The sequence below is a fragment of the Fringilla coelebs genome, assembly GCF_963513975.1.
Source record: "Fringilla coelebs genome assembly, chromosome: 2".
Classification (NCBI taxonomy): Eukaryota; Metazoa; Chordata; class Aves; order Passeriformes; family Fringillidae; genus Fringilla; species Fringilla coelebs.
Window position 1 is genome coordinate 9,286,342 of NC_140029.1, and position 23,989 is coordinate 9,310,330.

The 23,989-nt window shown below is 42.0% G+C and overlaps 1 protein-coding gene across 1 annotated transcript; it reads right to left on the reverse strand.

The window, feature by feature from the left end:
* Positions 1 to 7,574: 7,574 nt before the first annotated feature.
* XK (X-linked Kx blood group antigen, Kell and VPS13A binding protein) lies at positions 7,575 to 22,151 on the reverse strand (the record flags this gene model as incomplete). The annotated part of the gene is made up of 3 exons (XM_084226400.1): positions 7,575 to 8,432; positions 13,430 to 13,692; positions 21,907 to 22,151. 3 exons carry the CDS (start codon positions 22,149 to 22,151, stop codon positions 7,606 to 7,608), a joined length of 1,335 nt encoding a protein of 444 aa, XP_084082526.1. The 3' UTR covers positions 7,575 to 7,605.
* Between the last annotated feature and the right edge of the window lie 1,838 nt (positions 22,152 to 23,989).

A 23,989-nucleotide genomic window follows, 5' to 3' on the forward strand; every position in this document is an offset into this window, starting at 1 on the left:
CCACACAATTGCTGGATTTATATGTTTCCCTTCACTCATTTGTCTTGATAAAGCTTTTTTACTTCTGGATTTACCCTGAAAACTTGGACACTTGCCTGAGGCTATCTCACAAACCCCTATCTGGTTTAAGTTACACCCAAGAGAAGTTTGGAAGCATCCATCCATCTCTTTGGGAAACTTAATGAAGACACAAGTTCCTGATAATTTGTGGGTCCATAATGTAGGCTTTGAACTTGGATGAATTTCTTCCAGGTTAAATTACCACTGGATGAGTAGTTATTAAAGCCTCCTGTTGTAAGACTGCTTAGAGCATTTTATTCATATACACAACCCCCTCCCTCCTGGCATTTTTACCACTTCCAAAGAAATCACTATGAAAAACAAAATTTCAATGAGTGGCTTAGGTTAGGGACTACAATTTCCACAATATTATTTATTAATTTGATTTCTTGTATTTATGAGTTCTTAAGTTTTGATGGTTTAATAATATTCTGCTATTTTCACTGCTCAGGCTTTTAGGGGAGCAGCAATAAGCTGGAGGTACTTCATTTCTTCCTCTACTGGATTTAGAGATCCTCTCACACAGTTTTCTGCCAAAGCTCGAGGAGCTGTGTCTACCTTGATCAAAATCAGAGCCCTTGACTGCTAATTACAGTGACTTACGACACTTTCTTTTGTATTAAGGGACACAATGCCATCTCACTGAGATTTTTGCTACCTGGCAGGGAGAGTCTGCTAAATCATACTTCAATCCTGTATCAGTATTTTTTTCCCCATACAAATACACTCCTACACATGCTAAAATTGCATTTAGTTTTCTATTACACTAAAATTTCTTTTGAATGAGTGATACACTTAAGACTATAAACAGTTTGTTGTTTTTAATTTTAGATCTCCCACTAATAAAACTTTTCCTAGTGATTTTTTTTTTCTTTTCTTGCTTGAAGAGACAACTGCTGTTGTGCCCTGGGAAGAACAGTAGTATATGGGTTATTAAGACAGCAGCTTAAACACATAAGCCCTTGACAGCTAAAGGACATTACAGGGCAATAATTGATGGTTAATGGTTTCCTGCTCGGTGCCCTTGGGGGCTTCCATTGCATTTTGGGGAAATGGTAAATTATGGTGAAGAGTCAGCTGTCACTGGCATTTGAGTTGTCTGATGAGTTAATGCTACAGCATTCTGCAGCCCTCTCTGAATTGGTCTTGCCATCAATCCTCATGGCACAGCACCCACATCCTTGCTGAGGCCCATATTCCATGGCTAGGCAGAAGTAATTTTTCACTTATTACATTCCTTGCCTGTTCTCACCTGTCTCCTGTAAACTTTTCCCTTTTCCTTTCCTCTGAATCTGAAGAAGGTTCATTTCTGATCCACACAGCCAAATCACCATGAACAAGGCTTAGCACAGCCAGTGTCCTAGGTTTCTCCAATCAATTATCTTTTATCTTTCTGTAAAGAACAGAAAGGCTTTTTCAGCACATCACATCTTTTCAGCTGATGAAGAAAACCAGATCAAAGCAGGAACCATCCAGGAACCATGTGGTTTAGAAAACTACCTGACATTGCATGGTCCATTGTTTTTCTTCTCATGCATAAGGAAGGTGGAATTGTGTAAGCAAACTGCAAAGATGATGTCAGTGGTAACATTGCTGTTCTGACCATTAGCATTTTGCCTGTTTGTGCTCAGGTGCAGAATCAGACTAATGTGTGTACTACAACACATATACATAAAAAATATATGTAACTAATATTTTTAATATTGACATATATAATTAATATTATTAATATTTTAATATGATAAATAAAATATACCTGATAAACATGGCTGTGTTTATATGTATTACATATATAAAATACATATAATATACAAATAATATAAATATAATTAAGACTGCTGGTATTGAAGTAGTCAAACAAAAAAGATAGATAATGATTTTTTTAACATGGCACAATGTCCTAGATCACAATGACCTTCACAGTTTCTGCCTCACTGTTCCTGGATTCCTTCCTGGGGTTTTCACTATGCCTCTCCAAGAGCATCAGTGGAGAAATCAAGGCTTACTCTCAATGCAATGTTTGTGAGTTGCCACACGCATTTCCATGGCTCTGCAGTGACTTTTTTTTTTTTTCATAAAATATTTCTTTCTCCTGTTTAGTATTTTTTCTTCTTGTTGCTTAAAAAAAATAAGAAGGGCAGGGAAGACCACAATAAACATACTGAAAAAAAGTTTAAACACTTAATTATTGTGCTTTTGTAGGGCTCTGTTACTTTCCTTGTAGCTCCAAAGTTGTTGCTCCTTCTTTTAGAAAACTCCATTTCCCCTCTAATTTTTTAAAATGACACCTGGATGTTTTTGAGTTACTGCACTGCCCATTATTATTAAAATATTTAAAATGGCAATGAAGTATTGATGCATTCCATGAGTTCAGCCCTTTTCATTGCCAGGAATTTTTGTCTCCAAAAGAGCAACCCTACTAAAAAATCTGCTTGAGCATTTTACGGTGCCTTGTTTCTCCATTTCTATTCAAAATTACCCCCATGAAGCAGCAGAGAGGGAGGAGGAGCAGCCAGGACACCCATTCTGAAGAATGTAACTGGTGATGTGAGGGCCAGCAAAGGCAGAACTGAAGCAATCACAAGCTCTCTTCTTTTTGCTGTCAAGTCCAACACACAACTTACTCCATTTACAAGAACTGTGAATCCATGCATAAACACACCAAAATGCAATGCTGTCACCTTGTCTCTAAGGCGCTGGCCTATTGGTTTGGACATTTACTTCCCACTCTAGAAGGCAGATGTGAATTAATCTTCACCTTGACTACCTCTGGCGTCCCTCTCCATCTAAATCTGCTCCTGATCATTTTCCAGAAAGTGTCTGTGGGTGATTAAAGCTCTGTACTGACAGGGCACATTAATCAGATGAAATAAGTAGCTGATGAGAGGCATTTCAGAAGTTAAAATATGTAACATTTATCCGCTGCCATTCTGTGTGCTCTGTCAAAATAGGAATTTCAGCAATTATGAACATGAAGGCACATACCCTATTTAAGACAGGCTCTTCCTAGTTCATTAAATCAATCAGGTCTCACCTTCAGGGCCAAAAAGTTCAACTGTGATGTTATTCCAGAAGAATCTCAGTAAATTAGCATCCATCCTCTGCTTAGGTGTGCTTTCCCATTAATGCTAGTCTGTGATTAGAAGCCTTTACACACAGATGCATTCACATCTGATTTCTCACCTGAAAGGCAAAATTTTCATACCTGAATACAGACATTCACCATTTCCATAAAACTTTATTTCAGTGGCAAGAGGTTTTCCTTGTAAATGCATGTAATAAAAAATTTTATAAAAAGGATTAAACTGTCCTTTTTTTCCAGGATATGAAGTTGTTAATTCAGAACAGAAATTCAGTAAGCTTTCATATTTGTAATTTTGAAACACTTACCTTTCATTCTTAGTCTAATTTTGGGGTGGCCCCAAGATCTAACAGTTTTATGATACATTTTTTTCTTGGTCAGTAGGAAATTACATAATCTTTAATACATCTTACTTTTCAAGTAAATCAAACTTACCATCTCCGCCATATTACTGTAAGTTCATGTTTCTGTGATGATTCCCAAGTGAGTTGAGGCACTCACCACAACTTCATTTTAAAACACAAGATTATGATGATGTCTTGCAAACACCTGTTTTCTTTGCTACATAAGACCTTCAAATAGGTAAAAAGTGATAGAAAATGGTTCTTTGTTTTAGGCTAGATATTATCAGCTACTATGGGGAAAAAGTAAAGGAACTACTTGTAAATGAAAAAACCAAAAACATTAAAATTGCAGTTTAACAGTCCCAAGTATCCATCAATTCTGTCACAGGGAGTGCAGCTCTTACTAGCACACAGCAGTGTCAATCACCACCAGGACTTCTAAAACCTTTTCTCAGTGCTCATGCAAGCGATGTACACACATTACAATTTGTCACAATGTATCTAATTACACCCATATTTACAAAATATATGTCCATTTTATCTATTTAAATTTAGAAACACACACGTGTTGCAGTTTTCATGTAGTCCTATCCCTCCACAAATTCCTCAGTAATGATTTTGGTAGATACTCCCAGGGTCAGATATAAGTACATGGTAAATCCAGATGAATGCAAAACAAGTGTGTAGAGAAGTTAAAATATTTTTTATAAGGTAACAATTTCCTCCCAGTTCTCAATGTAAACCAGCAAATATTCTCACAATGACAATGAATAAGCTATACTCATCTTGTTCCATACAACACTGGCCGCTTAAACTGCCTCCCTCTTACAAAATGTTCTTCTAAACAGCAATGGAAGCATAGGGGTAAAGAGCTCCTAAATCAATCACAGATTAATTATTCTGTCAGGTCTTCTTGAAAACATTTCTGCGGTATATGGTGACAGATGACAGTGTGCTCTGTTATCTTTACTCTGAATTTCTTGAAGCAGCACACTAAGAACTGACACCGACACAACTTGAGGGATAGTTTCAACATTTTAATTGGTGCTGTTTTACAAGTATAAAAGAAAACCCATGTATCAGCTCGTATACTCTTATACACACAAATAATCCTTGCTGAGCCATCCTTTGTGTGACTCAGGACTACTCAAAAGAGTAGAGTTTTCAGCAGTAGCCCTAAACCCTTCCATGGAACACACAGGCCCCTCTAACATTCATAGAGGAGAGTAAAAGCACAGTGAACTTGCAGCAAGAGATCACTCATTCATACACAGACAGACTTTGTACTCATACTCTCATATCTCGTCTTCTCCATGCAGCCACTGGGTGCACTGACAACAACACCCTCCAGACCGTCATTATCTGGAGAAAACCTGCCTCTTCCTGCTTTACAGCACACTTCAGAAAAAGCAGCTGTTCCCTTCAAGCCCTGATCTAACACAGCATTCTTGTGTCTCCCTCCTTCACCTTTCCACCAGCAGTGGTAGCACAGCTGGATAAACCACCATGGGCCATGGTGACACCAGGCACTGCACAGGCAACAGCCCCTCATGCTGGAGGAGTGTTTGAACTGTATTTGGTTATTCTGCACAACTAAGGCAAAACCATAGGACAGTAAGAGAACCCATATAAATTATTTTTTTTTCCTCTCATAACAGTGATTTAAATATTCAGCTCCTTATGCATGCACTTCAGGAGACTGGTATAAAAACAAGAAGTAATATGACACTTTAAATATGCATATACAGTCTGATGTGAGGTTTAATGGTACTCACTGGGTATTCATCCTGGGCTCCTGGCTCTGTAACTCTCCTACATTTGCCTTCACTGTAGCACCAACCTGGCTGAGGTTTCTGAAGCTTTCACTGTTTCCAAATGGCACAATCACAACTGCACCACCACTTACAGTGTCTAAATTCTGCTTTAAGCCCTCTCTTTAGACATGAACTACTACTACATATGAAGCTACTTTTAAAATTTTCCCCCAAAGACTAATGTTTCTGACCTGGGTACATCTGTAGATAGGCAGCCACTGTAATTCCCTGATTATTGATATTGATGAGTCTCCAGCTATAAAGACAGATACTCAGTTTTAGCTAAGAACACTGGAAAATTTGAGCCTGTGGGCTGAACTCCACAGGTTTGGAAGAAAAGGTTACATTCTCCCTTGCACCTTTAACTCTCTACTGAAAAAGAAAAAGCAATAATCTTTTACATCTAGAAAAGCACAGAGAAATCCTATACTGTACTTTTACATACAAAGCTACAGAGAAACACTGTCGTGTCTTCAAAGAGTCACTTCACTATTCTATTCTCCTCTCCTCAGAGAAATTAGAATGGAGGTGTTTGGTGTCTTCCCCAGATATGAGGTACATTCCCATGGTAAAATCAGGCCAAAAATCGCATTACCACCCACCAATAATTTAATGACATCTACATACACATACCATACACAGACATATATTAAGCAAAATGAAAAGATAACTCCATAATAAAACTGAAATATGAAGACATTCATTTACACTGTAGTAAAGAAAATAATAAAAGCAGGTAATGTCTTTGCAGCACTGCAGGTGACATATTTCATTAAAAATGACCCCAGACCTGAGTTTGAGACACTTCTAAAACAATTATGCTGATGTCATCCCTATTAAGAGCTTCACATCCTGCATGGGGACAGAATGGAGGCTAAGCCTCAAGCACTGGGAGATGCTTTGGTCATCAATTATTTGTTTCCATGAGCAGCCATAATATGTAACACTCAAAAGAAATGTTAGGAAGGTGCTAAGCAAACAAAGTGCAAAATGCTTTCACTTAATTTGTGAAAATACATACGGGTCTGTGTATTTTCACGAAATTCTTGTGTGTTTATCTGCTAAAGCTTTCTCAGAAATTTGAAAAAGACAGAAACACTTTTATTTGTGGTGATGTATTGCTGAGAACAAAAAGTCAGTGACTTCCATTTTCTCTTTCAGACTTCAGTATCAGGGTTGTGATACTTCTGAGGTAAAGAAGTCAGAGGGTTTTGAATTAATCATATTGAACTAATCATAACAAATCACAGCCCAAAAAGAAGGAACCAGTGTCTTCTATCCAAATACAAAAAGTCACTGAGCTGCCTACTTGGTGCACTACCAAACCCCTGATGATCAGGGTAGTGCTCATCTCTCTAACTTCAGCCATCTAAAAGTCAGATGGGCAGTCAGAATTAATTGTGAAGGCATCTGGTTAACACTGAGTAACAGATCTCCACAGAGTTATTCAAATCACCTACATTTTGAGATGAGGTGAGTCACTCCCTGGAGATGTACACTGGAGAGCACCTACATGACTGGTACACACTGTCTGCCCAGCCTCTAGATATTTATATAAAGTGAACACCACCCTGACACTAGAACATCACAAAGTATTAAAGAAATAATAATGAAAGAAAAATGAGCTATTCCAGAACATCACAATTAATATGTTAAATTTACTTCCCTTACTAACAAGCAGTAAGCATGAAGGGTGAAACAGTGCAAAGTCAATAACCCCTCTGTCCATCCATCACATTTCTGTGTCAGTGCTGGCTAATTGGCTGTTTCATGGCAACCCAGACTACAGTGCATTGTGCAAGCCCAATTCTTCTACCACTGAGAGAAGTATTATCTTATTACACTGATTAGAGTGTAAAATAGTCTGCAATTTGATCAAAGCAGACCACAGCTACAGTCCATACATAGTCCAGGTCTAAGCTCTGTTTCCATGCTAGGGTGGCATGCCATGGGACATCCTATCTGAAATAAAAGTCATTGCCTTCCATCCTCAGACTTCCTGAGTAAGGTGAGCATCAGGACAGTTTCTGAACGATGTCTCCAATAGTGACTTAAAATAAGCATGTGACAATAAACTTATGTGCAAAAAGGCTTTGAAATAGAAATCTACACACAACGATTGCTCTCTGTACACAAACACAAATACTCATACACTGCTCTCCACGAAAACAGGCATGTCAGCCATCATGCAGTGCTACATCTGCAAGAAAGAAATCCTACCCACAAGACACAATGTCTAAGATACACAATGTTCCCAGCAGGTGATCTGCCACCTTCTAAAGGCACCTACTTGCTTCCAGTTGTACTAGGCATTGGAAGAAACACTTTCATGAATATTCCTGTTTTGAGAATCTATTGTCTTGCTACTGCCCCGCGCCTCATCATTATTTTCAGGAGATTTCATCGCCACCTTGCCTGTCAGTAGAGTGGATTTGTGATGCTGGCAAATAAAATAGAGGATCTTGAAACAGGACAGCAAAGCTTCAGTAATGCTGGAGGAAAAAAGTTTTTTGCACGGGTGACAGAACTGGTAGAACACCAACATGAAGAAGACGCCCATGCAGTAACCTATCAGGAGCTGCAGGAACAACATTGGGGCACAGACATAGAGGTAGAAGTCTGTTCTGTAAATGTACCACATCAGCAGGAGGAAGGCGTTCTCTATCAGCCGCATGATGTAGTACACGGTCATGCGGTACCAGTTCTGGGATTTGCTGATCAGGTCAGGGTCACTGAGCTCCACCTGCGCTGCCGACCAGCAGAACATGTTAATGCCAGCATACAGGAACGTGAGAAGGCACAGGACGATGGTAGTGCCCAACCTGCTCAATTCCTTCTCTATGTTCTCAGGAAATGGCGACTTGCTAAGCCAGAAGAGAATCCAGGGGTAGAGGAAGAAACATAAGAAATTCAGTAGCACAACGACAAAAACCCAGATTTGAAGGACTGAACCGAAAAGCACCAGCACGGTGACCCGCGTGGCGATCTCAAAGCTCCTCCACATGAATATGCAGAGGTAGGCAGCAGGTTTCACACGGATATTGTAATCGTCGTACTTTATCTTAATGGCCAGGATGTTGCAGCGTAAGGCGCCGTAAACGATCGACAGGAGAGAAAGCACCATAAAAATACCTACAAAGAGAAAAGACAAATCAGGATCTTCAGCATAGCAGTGGACATTGCATCAGGGAGTGCAGGTGCAGTCACTGTCACTGCACTCCTGGGGATTCCCAGCAGGGTGCAATGCTGCGGGAGCCATTCCCAGCCCATAGTTGTGCGAAGGAAATGAACTCTACCCCAGTCAAACCCAGCACATTACTCTAATCCTACCTCCTATTTTGGTCCCTGTTTGATATTATTCAGGAAACTGGTAAGAAAAAGAAGGCACTTAGCAGTCATAAGTGTCTGTCCCTCCTCCCCCTGCCCAGGGCTGTTGATACACAGGCTGTCCTTGGTAAGTTCACAGCTCACTCATTACAGTATCCAATTTGCTCCCAAACTCCTACAGTATTCCACAAGGCACAGGGGTGCTACTCCCTTTCCATACAGATGAAAAACTGCAAAATAGAAGCTGAAACTTTGGAGTAACTTGGACATGCAGATAACTTGGTGCTTGTGAAGTTCTGTGTCAAAGCAAATCACAAGAAAAGTATGTGATACAGTTCAAAATTGAAAGCTGAAGGAATTTACACCCAACACTGTCCCTATTGTCTCTGGCTGTGTAGAGATGTACTTACTCACCTGCATGCACTGTGTTTTCCTATACATCAATTTTCTTTATACACTAATCTGTGTCATGCATTAAGAGAAAAACACTCCTGTCTTTAAATTCAGATCAATTTTCAGTACCTCCCACCTACCCAGAATCCCTGAAAGGAAGGTTTCACATTTAAATTCTGCAGAAAGTGAAGGCAGAGACCAGATGTTACCTGGCACTGCAGGAGGGCATCCTGTCTTGCTGTATTAAGTAGGTAAAAATGTACATAAATACTGGACAGAGAGAATAAACAAAGTGCTAATTGCCCACAGGTTTTTTGTATTTGCATGCACTATTCTATAAATATTTATTCACAATTTTTACTAACATGTTGAATAGCTGATATTGCCTCAGATATAATAATTAGAGTTTGGAATTCCTAATTATGTTAATTACATTTGCAATGCTTAGCAACCAGTGTTTTCTGCAGCCTTCAATTAGTTTGTGTGTCAATATCCTACAAATAAACATTTGTATCCTATAAATAAACTGGATTCCCAGTTTTGCTGTAGCTATGGCCAAAATTATCAGGGTTTGGGCTTTTTTTCTAATTATAAATCACTAATTTCTAAGCAATCCTTTGAAAGAAACAAGTGTACTTTAAGACCTCTAACAACTTCCTAAGATAATTTTCTCTACCATTTCAGCTAATCTCATTACGATCCACAGACACCTCTGAATTACTTTGGAAAATAATTAAGTCTTTTTATCTAATTTTCCAAGGCCCTCAGTAAGGTGAAAAGCATTTATCATTTTATATAGTAATTTTGTACATGCCAGTTTGGTGGTGCATATATTCTCTGAAACTGTTTATGTTGAAATTGTTTGTAGGAAGTCAGTAGTTTTTACATCTTTCTTACACCACTGAATAATGTCTCTGATAATGACTTAAAATAACCATGTGACAATAAACCTATCTGCAAAAGACACATAAAGTTGGGCATTTTTAATTGTTATGTCTTGGAAAAACATCAGGGGAAAGCAGAAGAGCAGGTGAGTTCAGTCAGGAATATGCTTGATGTCCTACAGCTTTTTACAAAATCTTTCCTGTAGTTTTGAGCTGTGAAAGAACATAAATTCCAGCAGCTCATGAAGAAAAAGAATGTTCTCAGAGTTAAAGGAACATAAAGATGTACCCACTGGGGACTGAATGCTGCTGTGCTGGAACTCTGCTTGCTTTCTGCTTTGACAAGCTGAAACATTGATCTTATTCCCCATTTTCACTTTAGGGAATCTATATTAATCTCAAACCTATCTTATAAACTCAAGCCTTCAAAAGAGGCATTTCTCCATTGATAGAAAATAAGTCACGCTGACTCTGGTTTAACACACTAGTCCAGTCCTACTCCTTTCCTAAAAGCTCATCATTGTCACCAAACCTTCAGTTCAAACATAATTTATAACTCTGTGAGAAAGATGGTTTGAATTACCACAAAGGGAAATACCACAGGGTGACACTGTTGCTTTCACTCATCCTGAGCAGGCAAAGAAATGTAAATTTAAAAGGCAAAGTATTTTGCCCTGGAACATTTCCAAATCCTCCAACAGTCCTTATAAAGGTGGCCTTTCTTTTCTTCCTTCCTCTTCCCAAAAGGCTTTTTCTTCCAAATCAGAAGTGGACACTCACAGAGTCATCCAGGGAGGCACTGATTCGCTTTGTTGTGTTTTGGTATTACATCTGAAGTCCTTTCACAACCTGGTCCTTCCCACTTCAGAAACTGCTAAGACAGTGAATTCTGCTCTAGATGAGCTACCTCACAAGTACCACTGAAATCTATTATAACTGTAGTTATATGTATACAAAATAGAACAAGGACTCAAATTAGGCTAATACATGTGGATTTCCAATGTTGTATTACATCCAATATTTTTACACTTTTCATGATAAACAGTCACCAAAGGTTTATGTTGCTCATCACTAACCTCAAAGGTTGGTCCTGCTTTTGCAGCTTTCTGGTTGTCTTGATCTTACATTCTTGGCAGACTGTGAAATGACAATTTTGAAGAATGCCAGACACTGGCAAGACCCCAATAATCCAGAAGAAAACATCCAGAGAAATTAACGAATGCCATGAAATACACAAGAAACTTGCAGCATGGCTCTGGCTGACAAAGGGCTAGGCAAGGATGCATGCTCTTTTCAGAAGTGTTCAAGCCAACACTGGAAGCAATAAGGAGTTTCAAACAGATTTGAAAGGGACATACCATGCCCCCAGCATGATGGCAAACAGCTTCAGGTTCTCAGGTGATACTGACCTCATTACCCTGAACAAGCAGAATTTACACAGAATGATAGGATATGTAGGAATCCAGAAAAATATCAATGAGGAGACAAGACAAAACACATGGAAATCAAAATACAAGACAGTAATAATTATAACAGATGCAAATGGAGAAGAGCCTGAAATTTGGAGGACCAGTGTCAAAGAACAGGGAAGCTGAAGACATGTGAAATGTGGAATAAGAACTGGGCAGGATGAAGAGATTGCAGACGGTTTCAGTGTATCAGCAGCTAAGATACAAGAATATGGCTAGGACTCTTGTTTTTCTGATGAATGAGCTCTAACAGACATTGACACCATTCCTTTTTTTTTCTTTGCATTTCTGTACTTTAGAATTACATCTGTATGGAGATGCTCCTGGGAAGCATGAAATAACTGCTGCATTTGCAATTGGGGTTACCAAACTCTCTGGTGAGCCAGCTTATCTTTGGTCATTTCACCCAAGGAATGTCACTTACCAGCTTGTGATTACAACTTATCTCAGCAGAGATAAGCTAGAAGCAATAGAACATTACAAATGATTATTGAATATGCAATTCTCTGATCATCTAGAACACAGGACTTATCTTTGGAAATAATGACCAGTAAGGTCAAAACCAGTAATAAAAGAAAGACAATAAAAAGGTGACTTTTCTCAAGTAAATGCCATCTATATCAAATTGACTTGAGATTTTGCTAATTGCACAGTTCAGCAAAGGATTCAATCACATTGTCTCCATCCCACATCACAAGTGCCATGGTTATTTGAAGGACCTACCGAAGTTATGAAGAACTCAGGGACTCGAAGGAGTAATGTCTAACCCAGAAACTGGAAGGAGAAATGTCTTCCAAGAAACTGCTGCTATGATGTTTGATTTTGGCTGGGGTAGAGTTAATTTTTTTCCTAGTAGCTGATACAGTGCTGAGTTTGGATTCAGTATGAGAATAATGCTGATAACACACTGTTTTAATTGTTGCTCAGCAGTGCTTTAAGTCAAGGACTTTTCAGTTTCCCATGCTCTGCCAGTGAAAAAGTACACAAGAAGCTGTGAAGAAGCACAGCCAGAACAGATGACCCAAACTATCCAGAGGGATATTCCACATCATTGGTATCATACTCAGTGTATTAACTGGGGAGAGTTGTCTGGGAGGAGCCAATCGATGCTGGGGGATGGTTTGTGCATCACTTGTCTTTCATGGGCTTTATTCTTTTCCCTCTCTCTCCCTCCATCCCTCTCACTCCTCTCTATCCCCTTCATTACTACTACTATTATGATTATTGTTGTTATTATTATTATCATTATTATTACCATTATTTTTGACTTTATTTCAATTAGTAACTTGCACCTTAGCCTCAGCCTCTCTAGGTGTGTAAAGATCCTCTCAGGGCCTTAGAGATACAAGAGCTATTTAGTGTTTCAGTGAAAATGCACCTTCAAGTTCACACAGGTGCCAAAGTCCTTTCTCACACTGAAAAGCTGTTTGTCCCATGATGGCTCTCCATTTAGCAGACCACATCATGGAAGCAAGATGCAGAGTTCCACAGTAAGACAGATGTGTCCTGGTAAGCCCATGTTGGTGAAGGCTTAACAGCTTGGGTCCAGAGATGAGATGACCACAGTTGCATAGCCGTTTCCTGAGTCCTGCCATTTGATTCCAGAATCAGAGTCTGGCACAAGTAAAGACAGTTCATGTTCTCAGTTCATACTGCAAAATGCTTTCCTGACAGTATATCTTCCCTAAGGCAGCATGACAAAACATGCTCTGCGGTGTACCCCAAGGAATTTTCCAGAAAGTTTTGCTCAAAAACCAAAATGGAACAGAGGTAATTAAAAAAATTCTTTATGAAGACAGCTCAGTCCCTCCAGCTGCCTCCCTCTCATACCATAATGGCCACTTTTTCAAATCAGTTTTTTTACAGCAACCCAAGTGTACTACAGAAGGTGTCATAGCCTAAAACATGACAATATAAACTTGAAAGCAACATCACCATCAAAAGCTATCAGGGAGATGAAACCCACTGCAGAATTCTTGGTTCTTGTGCAGGGCAGCTACAACTGACTGCCCTCCCACCCAAACACCAAAAAGGTCATAGCAACAGCTCCACCTACTTCTGGCCACCGTGATCTCCTGCTGCAGGACACAGATGTAGAGCTGGAACGTGAGCTGGGGCGCTGAGCCGAGGAAGGCCTGGATGACAGAGGCCCTGCTGAACGCAGACCTGTGTGTGCGCAGCTTGCCTTCAGCCTGTCCCACTTCCTTCTCTACTTCTTCTGAGTACCCATCCTTGGGAATCTGCCTCTTCTTTGTGATGCTGACATAGGGATCTTCAACCCTGCCAGCACGGAAGTAAATATAAAGGGCTTCCACACACCTACAAGCAAACAAGTAGAAGTAACAGGGTAAAATGAAAGAATGAAAGGTCTCCCCACTTCCTGGTATTCTAAGCAGACACATACCAAGTCCTAAGCCATTGTTTCATAGAGCAAAGCCTGTAGGTTTTCTCCTCCTGGTGAACTTGGAATATGACAGATTTCATTCTTTAAAACAGGAATTACATGTTACTAGAAGGCAGGAACCTGGCAGTGCCCTTTGGGCTGCTTGTAGTACTCAGACTTGGGAGGAGGTTTAATTATTTTCTATGAGCTGTCCTTGCTCTCTGGTGTCCCAATAAAGTCCTTAAACTGCTCATCCACTACAAGGATGCCAAACCCAGGACCCAAACTGGAAGTGTGTTTCTTCAGATTCTCATGTCTTTTTCTTCTTGTTATCGATACATCTGTGACATGCTAATGGGATGTGGCAATAAACCCATTTTTCATACCTTTGCCTTAAAACATCTGAAGGGAGAAGCTCAGGGTACAAGCAGGTGCACACACCTCCAAACTTTACCAATCAATGGTTCAAAACACCAGTAACATGCCAGACCAGTGAAAAGGAGCAGCTTTGAGCCTCAAAACCCTTGAAGTCAACGTCAGTTTTTTTTAAAAGGCACAAGAATAGGAGCTTTAGTTCTTAAGTGTGCTTATGTTTACTGTACTCATAAAGAAATATCAAACATAATCTAGAAAAAAAGATTTTAACTAAGAAGATGCAGTGTTTCCAGTTGCTGCAGCTCTTCATAATTTAAACACAGTGGGAGCAAACCCTCTTGTTTATACAGGTCTAACTTACTGCCAACTAACTCCCAAGGAACAAACTGGTGCTAGCACATACACTTCTACACATAAATTACATATTGTTACACTATTTGCTGCCTTCACCCACACACAGAGACAAATCCATAAATTTGGGAGAGAACAGAAAAGGTTGTCTCCAGAAAATGCTGCAACAACAAGGACAATCTGGCTTCTGGAAGATAAGAGAAGATAACAGCCCCAGAGAAATATGTGCAAGGAAAGAACATCTTCCGCAACTTCCTTCCAATGATTGTTTTTTAACTGGCTAAAACTTTATGAAAACTAGTTCATAGTTTTCATAAAGTTTACTCATGAAGAGTAGTTCTCTTCTAAGAGAACTGCTTGGGTATGAAGGTGTCAAGGGCAGGCTTGGGCATCAAGCATGACCCAAAACACACCGGGAAATAATCACCCTTGTATAGGAGGTAATAACAAGGAAGGAACAGGTGAAATCCCAAGATGAGGGGGAAGGGAGAAGAAAAAAAAATTTTCTTCTGTTTATTTTAATAAATTTTACTTCATTTTTTCCTCTAATTGGACCACTAGCAAGTTTCACACACTCTAGATGAAGAGCAGTTTTGGCATTGCCTAGTACTATTCCTGATTCACTAGGCTTCAGCAATCATTATGACTAAAGCTACTAAACATTCCTGCTGCTCTGAATGCTCCATTCACAGAGGTGACTTTCTGTCTTCCCCTCGTTAATCTTTTCACTCCCTGTCAATCTTGTTCCACATGAAAGAATCCATACAGCCAAAAATAAAGTGAGAAAAATTAATAAAGCACTGTGGCTTTAGGAAGCCAGCATAGATTCTGAAACCAACAAATCGATTTTATTCCAAAAAGAAAGATCCCAGACCATTTTGGTCTCATTTAGTATTCACAGCCATGCATTCACCCTGAGCTGAGGGCAAGTCTGAGTATATTATGGAAAACTGGATCTCAGCATCAGGCTCAGAACTCTTGCTGTGTGTGATTAGAAGCAGATATAGTCTAGGGACCCATAAAAAAAAAATGTAGTGATCCCATTAAGGAGATCAGATTTATGAGACTACTGACAATAGCAAACACTATAACCAGTCAAACCCTGAGTTTTGTAGCAAGCGTTTGATTTTTTTTTTATTAGCTGGGTATTAAGTAGCAGTATATTGTTTGTGATGGGGATTTTTTGACCGTACAGAAAAGCAAACATAACGTGAAATGGTCTGATGAGCAAACCTTAGAGCTAAATGGGGCTTTTACCGCCACAACAGAGTAATAAAAAATGCTATATGCAAGCATTCAGATTACATTGATAATGATGCCCATTTTCTCCCAGGCCCTGCCAGTACCATGCAAGAGTGTTTCTGGAAGTCAAGCCTTCTGGGACAAATAACAAATGCACTCAGGATTCCAGCTGGTGCCACTGCCCAAGCAACTGCTTCCAGCAGGAGCAGACTGGCAGCTGACACACTAGAAAGAACAAGCACCAATCTAAAAGTTTAAGGATTAGAGTGTGGGAGGGGCACAGGCACTCGAATGACCATGCAGGTGAGCAGGGTCCAGAACTGTGATGAAGAATCAATGCAGATCATGTTGCTGTGTCAGACTGTGACTTTGCCTAAGAAGTACACGCTGAGGGGTTGGGTATCTTGTCTTTAAATGAACTACCTGCCTTGCTCTTTTTTAGCATGAAATACAACTAAGAGACAATGCAAGAAGGGGATTGCTTCATGGCAGCTTTCCCCCACAGTTACAAGCTCCTACAGCATGGTGGATTCCACAGAAGCCCTCATTGCTGCTCTGCTCCAGAGGGGCAGGAGTAAAAGATCCCAACTTCTGCACAATCCATCTCCTGCAATGATGTTTAGGGCCACTTTGAGCCCTCCACATGGTGTCAAGAGCAGAAGGCAAGCAGCCGGCTGTGTCCTCTGCATGTAAGGCACTAACAACCACAGCACTGGCTGTGAAGGAACTAAAATTGCTCTGAGGAAAAGAAGTCAGATCTACTTTCTAGAGTGAAAGTTAAGAGGTAAGAAAAGGATGGTGCTGCTTTCTCCCCTGCTGCCATATCCTGGCAGAAAGAAGAGCCATACTTTTCCAGGGATCCTGATGGTGCCCACGAAGAGTGATTCAGCCCCAACACATTTGTCTTCTACACAGTAAGTAGGATGAATAATCCTACCCTTATATACTTGCTGAGAGTGAGCACCTCATTCCCTCTTTTAATCATGGATGCGTGGGATTGGAACACAGGCAAAATAATGGTGGTGTGAAGAGGGAGAAGGCAATGAAAACAGGGAACTCTCCACACCCAACCAGCACTCCAAGAACAAATGGCTATTTGAGACCTATCCAAACACACCCTCTGTAAATGTACAAGTAGATTTCTCTGATACATAATTTTCACTAATTTCTTCTCTTTAGAGAAGTGTGCAAAAGACTTATCAGTCCTGCAGATTTACTTACCTGCTCCAGGCAAAGATCTGCTCCTCACTCATTGCTCAACCTTTTACCTGCACTGACTTCCTGTTCACCTCACTGTGGACACCTAACACATCTGCTCAAGAATAAAGGAAAGAAAATAACCTGAAGAGAGTCCAAATATACTCTTTCCATCTGGGAAAGAGGGAGGCACATCAAGAGTTGTAAAGTTTAAAGCTAGGAGGATCTCCTACAGTAAGGTCTGCTGATGAAGTCCTACAAGGAAGGGAAGTTTTTAGACCTGCTCTATTTTGAACTTTTAAGCAGGTCACTAGCAAAGACAGACTACTCACAAGGGACAAGGTTTCTGCACAATGTCACTGAAACAGTACCTGCACCATTAGAGCTTATTAGATTTCAAACTGCAGAATTAGATGCCCAAAACATGAATGATTGTAAAAAAAATTGGGGGTTTTGTTTTTTCTCTTTTTTTTACTTCCTGCAGCTGACAGAATCAAACTTTGTCCATAAGAAAGCAGCTCCTCTGGCAGTCAGATCAAGCTTCCTCCTGCATCTGCTGTGCTGCTGTCTGTATGGTACATGTAATTGTTTCTCCTTATGCCTTGAGAAACAAAGCCTGATACCATTAAAAAAAAAAAAAGTCTATTGTTTATATCCTTGTCCTATTATAACCTGAGGAAAACAGTCATTAGTGTTCTATACAGGGGGCCTGTTATATTTACTTGAGATTTGTTTTGCAAGAGTTCATCCTTCTGCTGACCCAGCCCTCCCCTGATTGCATCTCCTCACACAAAACAAGCTGGGCTCACACTGCACTAACAGAGCACCAGGGAACAGAGTTCCAAAGACACCTGCAGTCACTCAAACTTCCCTCTCCATGAAGCTGGTACCAGAAGGAAGCACTGCCAGGTTCACACCAGTTGGTTTTGATGATGCCAGTTCAGTACAGTCTTCAGTAAATCAGGTGAGAGGGGTCCCTGCATCCAGCAGACTCATGGTCCCAGCATCACCAACATCCCCAGTGTGTGACTGTAAGCCCCGACCAGCCAAGTCAGTTTGTTGGAAATCTGTACTTCAGCTCTTGACCTTTTTATTCCTTGAAGAACTGAAAAGGGCAAGCAAGTTAACAGGGGGTTCTCTGGTGCCTATTATGAAGGGTAAGGACAAAAGGAGGCTCAGGGGGAACATTATTGCACTCTACATCTCCTCAGGAGGTTGTACTGAGGTGGGGATCAGTCTCTGCTCTCAAGATAACAAGAGACAGGACAAGAAGAAATGGAGTAAAGTTGATCCAGGGGAGGTTCAGGGTGGATATTCATAGAGATTTTTTTCACTGAAAGGGCAGTCGGGCAGTGGAATAAGCTGCCCAGGGAAGTGGTGGAATCACCATGCCTAGGAATGTTCAAAAGGATGTGGTGTTCATGGACATGGTTTAGTGGTGAACAAAGTGGTGCTGGGTCATCAGTTGAACTCAGTGATCTTAGAGGTCTTTTCCAACATAAACAATTCCCTGATTTTCTGAGGAGGTATTTACACTTAGAAGAAATCCTTAAGTGTAGAGAAGTACACCAGCAAAATGACATCCAGTAATTATGTATTGGAATTGTAGCAGTGCTTAAAATCTCAAGGTGACTTTGGTGCTAAAAGTGCCACCCAAATGAAGGGAACAAAGAGACAACAAACCCTAGCACAGGAGCAGCCTGAGCCAAAAAAGCTCATCATAACCTTCCCTAGAGAAAAGACAAAAGTAATAAACCTCTCATTGACACTGGCTACTGTGTTATATATTTTTTTTCTGTTATAATTTACTTAGTATGGTAAAAGAATCTTCTTTTGCAAAAAAAAAAAAAAAAACACCACCAAAACAAAAACCCAAAACAAAACAAACCCAAACAAACAAAAACCAAACCAACAAACAAAAAAACCCCAATCCAAACCTACTGAAATAAATCTTTTAAGCATCCAGACAAGTGCATTCATAAGGAGTGGCATTGACCTGAAATACTGCAGGAATCCCCATGATGACCAGAAACCTGCAGTCACTTTGTTCCAGCCAAGTCTCTGCAGAGCCTCTGGCATGCCTGCATCCTAAGGATCACAGCCAGACCACTAAGGGGAATAGGAATTTTGCTCTACAAATTGCTCTGAATTTATAGAGAAACTCCTAGGGAGTGGGAGAAGAAATTAAAAAAGGGTACATGAACAGTACACCAAAAGTCCTCTCTGGGAAGAGGGATGCTGCCTAATTTTAGTCCTTCCAGTGGCAGCAGCAGGACAGTGAGTGCCTCCTGAACAGGTGGAGTGTGGGTGTTTGGGGAAGGTGGTGGCATGCAAAAAGGTTCTGTGAGAGAAAGTACTTTTTTTACATTGCTCAGATGATTCAAAATAGGCTGAATCATTTGGCTTGCAAGGCTAAATACCCTCCTTCCCTGCCAAGATATTCCCAAACCATTCCCCAAATCTAAAGGAGTTTTTTTGAAGGAAAAAAGGAAGGGGGAAAAAAACAATCTAGATTTTAAGATGAAGAAAAACTCACACAACACATATGGGCTGATGGTAAAGCAGTGCACTGATATCTGAGTTTTTAAGTCTGACCAGTGAAATCCTGACTGTGCTGTATCAAACAGAGATAGTCAAAAAGTTGTTGTTAAGTTTCTCTTAAAGCCCTCCAAAGCTGCCAGCCCTCTGTTGCAGCATGTCATCACACACAGCCTCAAGGTTCTTAAATGTTTCATTCCCCTGCCACAAGCAGACAGAGCCTGGGGAGGCTCTACTTTCTGTGTCCTATTTAACCTAATTTGACCCAGCCCTTCCTAAGCAGCCCTGAGCTGTGCTGGGGAGGCACAAGAGTCCCAGCAGAGAGGATGGAGCCAGGCTTCACACAAGGGAAGCAATGACTGAGAGCAGCAGAATTCTCTGGAGCAAAGGAGCAGAAGTTTGCCTACAAGGATGGAGTAAAATGCCTCCAAGGACAATGGTCCTTTTTAGCTTACAAAAAGTAAAAGTCACAGTGCAGAGATGATACAACCAAAATCTACTTTGCCTTCTAGCTATCACCCAAACCTTGTGTGTATGCCAGTTCACACAGGGCAGAAAGCCTCCAGTACAAAGCAGGGAAAGGAAAGGTATTTTGTGTGCTGAAAACACAACAACATTTACAGTGCAGAGCTATATCTGACAGGAAACAATCAGTTTCCTCTTCTGACAGATATTGCAATCTTTAGTTGCAGGAAGGCAAGGAAGGAAAAAAAACCTAAACCCCAAAACCCTTTACTGTCTGTGTCAGATCATTCTGACTTCCCAGACATTTGTGCTGTATCCTACAAACTGATACAATTCCCTAAAAGTAAAGAGAGCTTGGTTTGTATGAAACTTTTAATTTGTACAGTCCTTCCAGCCTTTAGCAGAAAATAAGTTTTTCAGGTGGTATGAATGTACTACTCTATTTAATTAGTAATTATAATTCCAGTTATCCTGGGTTTCGACAGAGGTGAACATACATCACTTTGTCATGCATAAATGATGCCATGGGGACTATGGCATCATAGTTACTTGTGCTGTTGGCACAGCACATCCAGAACATCTCAAACCTCCTGGAAATGCTAAGTATGTAAATCTTTGAGAAAGGAAAAAGTGCAGAGTTGGCAGCACACTAGAGGAGAGGAGAGGGCTTCCATATGCTCACTAGTTTTACAGCAGTGGCTGCAGCTGGGAGGTTACCAGAGAGCAGGAACTGCGTTCTGTACAAGATAAGATTTGTGTTGTACACTGAAAACTTGATGTTGATATAGAAACAGAAAGTCAAGTAATGCTTCGTGGTTGAGGTCAAAATATAAATCTATGTTTCTTTCATATAATTAAAAAGAAAATCCTTCAATTTCTTCTTGATCAAATCCTTTGTCTGCTTCCTCACATATTCTGGCTTGACATTAGATTCTTTCCTTGTCTTACCTCAATAAATTGATTTAGAATAACAAAAGTCATGTACTTAATTTTTGATCGTTTCTTTCTCTTTGGTTCCTTTCTCGTTTTCCAAAAATGTGGAAGCATTTTGTTCTTAGCTTTTAGAAAATCAGAGCCCTTTCAGAATTGTTCAGCCACAACCTAAACATCCTTAAAATATTAACAAAGCAAGCAAAAAAAAAAAAAATCCATGCATAGTTAAAGAAGAAGTCAATGTTTTTGAAGAATTGAAAAGGGTAAGATATTTTGCAACATTCAAACTGTTCACCTATCCTTAGCGAGAACAAATCTTTCTTTTGCACACTATTGAGGAATTTCAAAAAGTTGGTGATACTTCTCTTAGCCTCTACTACATACAGACTGCATTTAATTATCTTTCTTTTTAAATAAAAAAAATAGTATAAATTTAAAATCAATGCCCCCCAGAAACATTTTGTCTTGGAGTTGCACATTGCTGTAACTTTTCATCAATTTTTTTTTTCCCCCCGATAGGTATTTTCAGTGAGACACTGAACTGGAATAGAAAAAATCTCCAAATCAATTTGGGGTGGGAAGCTCACGTTTGGAAGGAAAAGACAAACTAGAGCATCACTCATGTTCCAAGACGCATGGATGGGATGGGTACTATCGCTGTTTTTAACTCGCAACCGAGTGGAAGAACCTCCCGTTCTCTCTTGGAAGTGATCTGAGAGCAGAGCGCTGTGGATGAGGCAGCAGCGGGCAGACACAGCCATCTGCAAGAAGCCACAGGGATGCAAACGCAGCGCAGAGCGGGACGCGGAGGGGCTCTCGCGGCTCCCCGCGGCCCGGCAGGACTGAGCCCCTTTCCCCGGGGTCACCCGCAGGTTTGTGCCCGAGGCATTCCCAAAGGACCGTTCCTCCCGCAGCTGCGGCAGGACGCGGGAGCGGCTCCCGGCCGTGCAGAGCGGGAGCGGCCCCGCCCGCACCGCGCAAAGGCCGGGGGGCTCCGGGCGCCCCCGGGCTCGGCCCCGGCCCGCCGGAGGCGGCGCGGACTCACCCACCTGACGAGCGGCCCCAGCTGCAGCAGGTGCAGCAGCAGCACCAGCGGGCGGTCGCGGCTCACGTCGCGGTGGATGAAGACCAGGCTGAGCTGCACCAGCGCGCAGGGAAAGAGGGCGAAGAGCAGCGTCAGCGCCTGCCACATGCGGTCCCCCGTGTCGCGGTACTCCGTGCTCAGGCACAGCGCGGCCACCGTCTCGGACATGAAGAGGACGAGGGAGACGAGGACGGAGCCCGGGAATTTCATCGCAGCGGCCGCCCAAGTCCGGCCCACCCAGCCGCCGCCGTCGCGCACCGGGGCCCAGTCCCCGGCAGAGGGAGCGCCGCTCTCGCCGCTGGCCCGCGGCCTCTGCAGCCCGGCGCTGGATCCGGGCCGGGGCTCGATCCCGTCCGGGCCTGGATCCTGCCCGGCGCTGGATCCGGGCCGGGGCTCGATCCCGTCCGGGCCTGGATCCTGCCCGGTGCTGGATCCTGGCCGGGGCTGGACCCTGTCTGGGCTGGAAGCGGAGGGAGGTTCCCCGGCGGTGCACGGGGAGCTCCCCCTCATCGTGTCTCCTTCAGCCGTCAGACTCGGAGCTGAACTGGGGGTTGGTGGGAGGGGGCGAGCGGGTGCCCTGAGGGCACTTGGTCCGGCTGGGGGGATCGCACGGCCACGGCATCGCTCAGGCCGGAGAAGAACCACACCGTGGCACTGAGTGCCACGTCCAGGCTTTGCTGAAGCACCTTCAGGGACAGTGACTCCACCGCCTCCCTGGGCAGCCAGTTTCAATGTCTAATCATCCTTTCTGTGAAGAAATTCCTCCTATTGTCCAACCTAAACCTCCCCTGGTGCAGCTTAAGATCATGTCCTTTAGTCCTATCACTGTTTGCCTGTGACCGACCCCACCTGGCTACACCCTCCTGTCAGGGACTTGTAGAGAGTGATAAAATACAGATCTGAAAGGAAAACACAAGGGCTTTTCTTCCTTCTGTACCAGGAAGAAAAGAACCCTGTGCAACAATAAAGGCTGAGAGATGATTTAATTAATAAACAAACTCCACATCAAAACCAAACAAAGGCAGAAAAGGAGTTGTGAGTACAGGAGAGGCTCCGCTGATGCACCCAGCTCAGAGTCCCTGATCAGGGCAGTGTGGCAGTGTCAGAGGTGCCCTTTTAGCCTGGTGGCTCTTCTCTTGCTTGCCAGACCTTTTCCTTCAAAAGTTCCCTGGGCCACAGAACCCTAAGCCCTGCTGTGATGTCAGCTGTTGACCTGCAGCGTTTGCCTGCTGTCTCTGGGCCTTTCCCCCTCACCAGCAGGATCCTTTCTCCCTCGCCACCAAAATTCTGGAGTCCTTCTGGAGGTGTGTATGGTCACCCCAGCAGTGTCACTGATGCCTGCATGGATGAGCAGCACAAGGTGACAGCCTGACGAAAAGACAACCCTTTTTAATCCCTCCATTAAATCCTGAACCTGAGTACCTGGCAAGAAACAAAACTGAGGTACCAAACCAGGCTGGCAGATGGTGCCTGTGTCCTGCACAGGAGTCTCCAGACATTACTTTTCTCCTCCTCTTGGTGCAGGTACTTGGTTCGTGCTCAGCTGGCTCTGGTGATAGATCTTGTTTCTTCCTGCCTGTTCCCAGGTAACTGCTGATCCCCTTGTGGGGGTTAGCTACAGACCTGGGACCTACAGGAGCACAAGAGGAAAGCAAGACAAGAAGTCTGAGATACTGTTAATGGCATAACACTACTGGCTACTTCTGCTTATCTGCCTACTGTTCTTTAATGCAAGTTAGGGCGTCACCAGATTTTCACAGAAAGTGCCAATAAACACTTGGCCATTTCTTTAACTACTGCACTGGTAAATCTGGAGTCCCATTGCTCAGTTCAAATTGAGCTAAGCTCATGATGATAAAGATGGAAACCTTGTGGGCAGGCCAAGGTGAATTTAATGCTTGTATTCCTCACTGGGAATGGAGGGTCTTTCTGGAAAGGGAAAGAGGCTATGGAAACTGAGATTTAAGCAGACAGCCAATAAATACCTGAAAATAAATACCTGGAGTGGGAAACTTTAATCTACAGGCAAAAAGCAACCTGTCTTGTCT